Source organism: Palaemon carinicauda, chromosome 33 (genome assembly GCF_036898095.1).
Source record: "Palaemon carinicauda isolate YSFRI2023 chromosome 33, ASM3689809v2, whole genome shotgun sequence".
NCBI classification, from domain to species: Eukaryota; Metazoa; Arthropoda; class Malacostraca; order Decapoda; family Palaemonidae; genus Palaemon; species Palaemon carinicauda.
Window position 1 is genome coordinate 52,190,997 of NC_090757.1, and position 3,177 is coordinate 52,194,173.

The following is a 3,177-nucleotide window of genomic DNA, read 5'->3' on the forward strand; positions in this document are numbered from 1 at the left end:
GAATAACTACGGCAATTGTTCAGTGGTTACTTTCCTTTTGGTAAGGATAGAAGAGACTCTTTAGCTATGGTAAGCAGCTCTTCTAGGAGGACACTCCAAAATCAAACCATTGTTCTCTAGTCTTGGGTAGTACCATAGCCTCTGTACCATGGTCTTTTACTGCTTTGGGTTGGAAATCTCTTGCTTAAGGGTACACTTGGACACACTATTCTATTTTGTGTCTCTTCCTCTAGTTATTTTCAAGTTCTTATAATTTATATATGAAACATTTATTGTAATATTATTATTCTTAAACTTCTTTTAGTTTTTTCCTTATTTCCTATCCTCACTCGGCTATTTTCCCTGTTGGAGGCCTTGCGCTTATAGCATACTGCTTTTCCAACTAGGGTTGTAGCTTAGCAAGTAATAATAATAATAATAACATGATCCATAGTTGTTTTGGGGTAGAAAAAATATTAGAAAAAAATTATATACTATGATAATAATAATAGTTATGATCGTCAATGTCATGAATGCCATTCGATGTGTGACAAGGAGATTGAAAGATATCAACAAAGAAGAATACAATGATCATTGCTTCAGGTTCAGATGCTTGAACAAGTTTTAATGAATCTTGTGAGGGTGGTAGCGTGTTACATTGAGGCCTCAGTTTTATAGAGAGAGAGAGAGAGAGAGAGAGAGAGAGAGAGAGAGAGAGAGAGAGAGAGAGAGATTCTCAAATTCTATATGTGGAAAGAAAAAAAGAATAGTCTATCTGCCAATCCAAGATGGAAATCAAGCGTCTCCCTTCTCACATGCTAAGGTACCGAGTGAAAGACAAACCATGGTTAAATGATCATTGTAGACGTACTTATTTCGATAAGCAGTAGGCCTATCATCTTTGGAAGGGTAGCAGATCACGTAAAAAGTAAACTAAGCACAAGGATCGGTAGAGAGAGCCAATGGGAGGCCTAGAGGTCTACATATTGAATCATCAGCAGCCACTGCCTGGCCCTTCCTGGTCCTAGCTTGATGGAGATGGGGCTTGGGCGATGATCATAAATATATATGGTCAGTCTCTATGGCATTGTCCTGCCTTTGCCTCTGCCATTCATGAGTGACCTTTAAGCCTTTAATTGAATCCAACAGCAGGAAATATATCCAACACCGACAAATGTTTCTCACAAGAACAAGTGTATTCAACAATAAATATATCCAACAACTGCAAATGTATCCAACAACTGCACATGTAACTCATGTATTTAATGACTACACATGTATCTGATTACTATACATGCATCTAATAATTGTAAATGTATCTAGTGACTGGAATTAAGTCCAAGGTTCCAGAACCCTCGTCACTCACTCCATAATACTAATTTAGTTTTGTAGACCCTATTAGATGTGTAGGTGCAAAGCGCTGCACTCTACAGAAAGTTCGTTGTCATTAGGTCCCTCCTACACAGACAGCACAGCTTTCAGACATTCATTTTCAACTTCTATTGCCTTTCTAATATATTGGAAAACTTCTAATTTTATGTTTAATTTCCCTATAATTAAGGGTTGTGGTGGCTGCCAGACAGGGGTTCGAGTCCCGCTCAAATTCGTCATAGTTACATTGGTCGCTGCAACCTCACCATCCTTGTGAGCTATGAATGGAGGGTTTGGCGGAGGCTATAGGTCCATGTGCTGAATCATCAGCAGCCATTGCGTGGCCCTCCTTGGTCCTAGCTTGGGTGGAGAGGGGGCTTGAGTGCTGATCATATGTATATATGGTCAGTCCCTAGGGCATTGTCCTGCTTGATAGGGAAATTTCACTGTCCCTTGCCTTTGTCATTCATGAGTGGCCTTTAAACCTTTAAACTAAACAAATACCAAAATCTATACGTTACAGAGCGTATCATTTTCCTTCTTTTTTTCTGTAATTTCCTTTGAAGTCTATCTTATACAATCTTCTCTTTATTACTGTATGACAGGTTCCTCGTTACTACGTTCACCTATGTAATCTTTTCTGCCTTTAGCATTTTCAAACCTCAATTTATCATTTCTGCTTTCTTTTCTTCAATTTTTCTTTTAATTCATCATACATTTTAACTTTAATTCCTTTCTCGAGGTCTTGCTTTCTATACTTTCTTAGCTCTTCAAATTTTCTATCATACTTTTACAAACTTCCGAAACATCAAATGTATTCTAGAAGAGCAAATGTACATATTAACTGAAATTGTATATAACAACCACATTTGTAATAAAGAGGCAGATGTGTCAACACCGAATTCACCCAACACCGGCCAACGAGTCAAATACCAGCAATTTAATCTAAAACAACATTAAGTATCGAACAACCAGCCATGTATCTAATAAATGCAAGTGAATAGGAGAAATGATATGTTTTCCCCCTAACAGAAATTGGTCTTCGACTCAAAGTAAACAAAACAGCTAACCTAAGATGAAATTGGTTAAAAATTAGTAGAGAGAGAGAGAGAGAGAGAGAGAGAGAGAGAGAGAGAGAGAGAGAGAGAGAAATCAAGTGTCCACTCTCTCCTCCCCATGGGTGAACCTAGCGATAACCGGTGACGTCGCAAGCTGACAGTCCACCTCGCCGTTGAACCAGTTGTCGAGCCCTTCGTACACTTGAACCTGGCCTGCGTCAGTGTGCAGCCGTTCGCATACGTCACACCACGGCTTCGACGACGCAGCCCATCCAGTAATGACCTCGTGGGTGGTTTTCCACCTGACGGAGACGAGGCAAGTGCTTGTGAGGATTATCGTGGGACGGTGGGAGGGTTCATTTTATATATCTATTATCAATTCTTTCCGCATGTTGATGCAACCTGTCATTCGGGGACGCTCTTCATATTCCGTTGGCTGTATTTGCTTTGGTTTTTCTCTTTACATGGTAGATTTACATTGCTGTACTATTAGTGTCGCTTTCTTGATTAGTCGACTTCTTTATCAAGAATATTTTACTCAATTACACACACACACACGCACAGACACACACACACACACACACATATATATATATATATATATATATATATATATATATATATATATATATATATATATATATATATATATACTGTGTATATACATATACATATATATACAGTATATATATATATATATATATATATATATATATATATATATATACACACACACACACACACACACATATATATATATATATATATA

General features: G+C 37.8%; 1 protein-coding gene across 1 annotated transcript in view; it reads right to left on the minus strand.

Moving 5' to 3' along the window:
* Nucleotides 1–667: 667 nt before the first annotated feature.
* The window catches only part of LOC137625954 (alpha-(1,3)-fucosyltransferase C-like), a 15,798-nt gene continuing 13,288 nt past the window's right edge, over nucleotides 668–3,177 (minus strand). Inside the window, exon 9 of the mRNA XM_068357018.1 lies at nucleotides 668–2,710. Coding sequence (XP_068213119.1) covers nucleotides 2,503–2,710 — 208 coding nt within the window. The 3' untranslated portion in view covers nucleotides 668–2,502. The remainder of the gene's footprint in view (nucleotides 2,711–3,177) is intronic.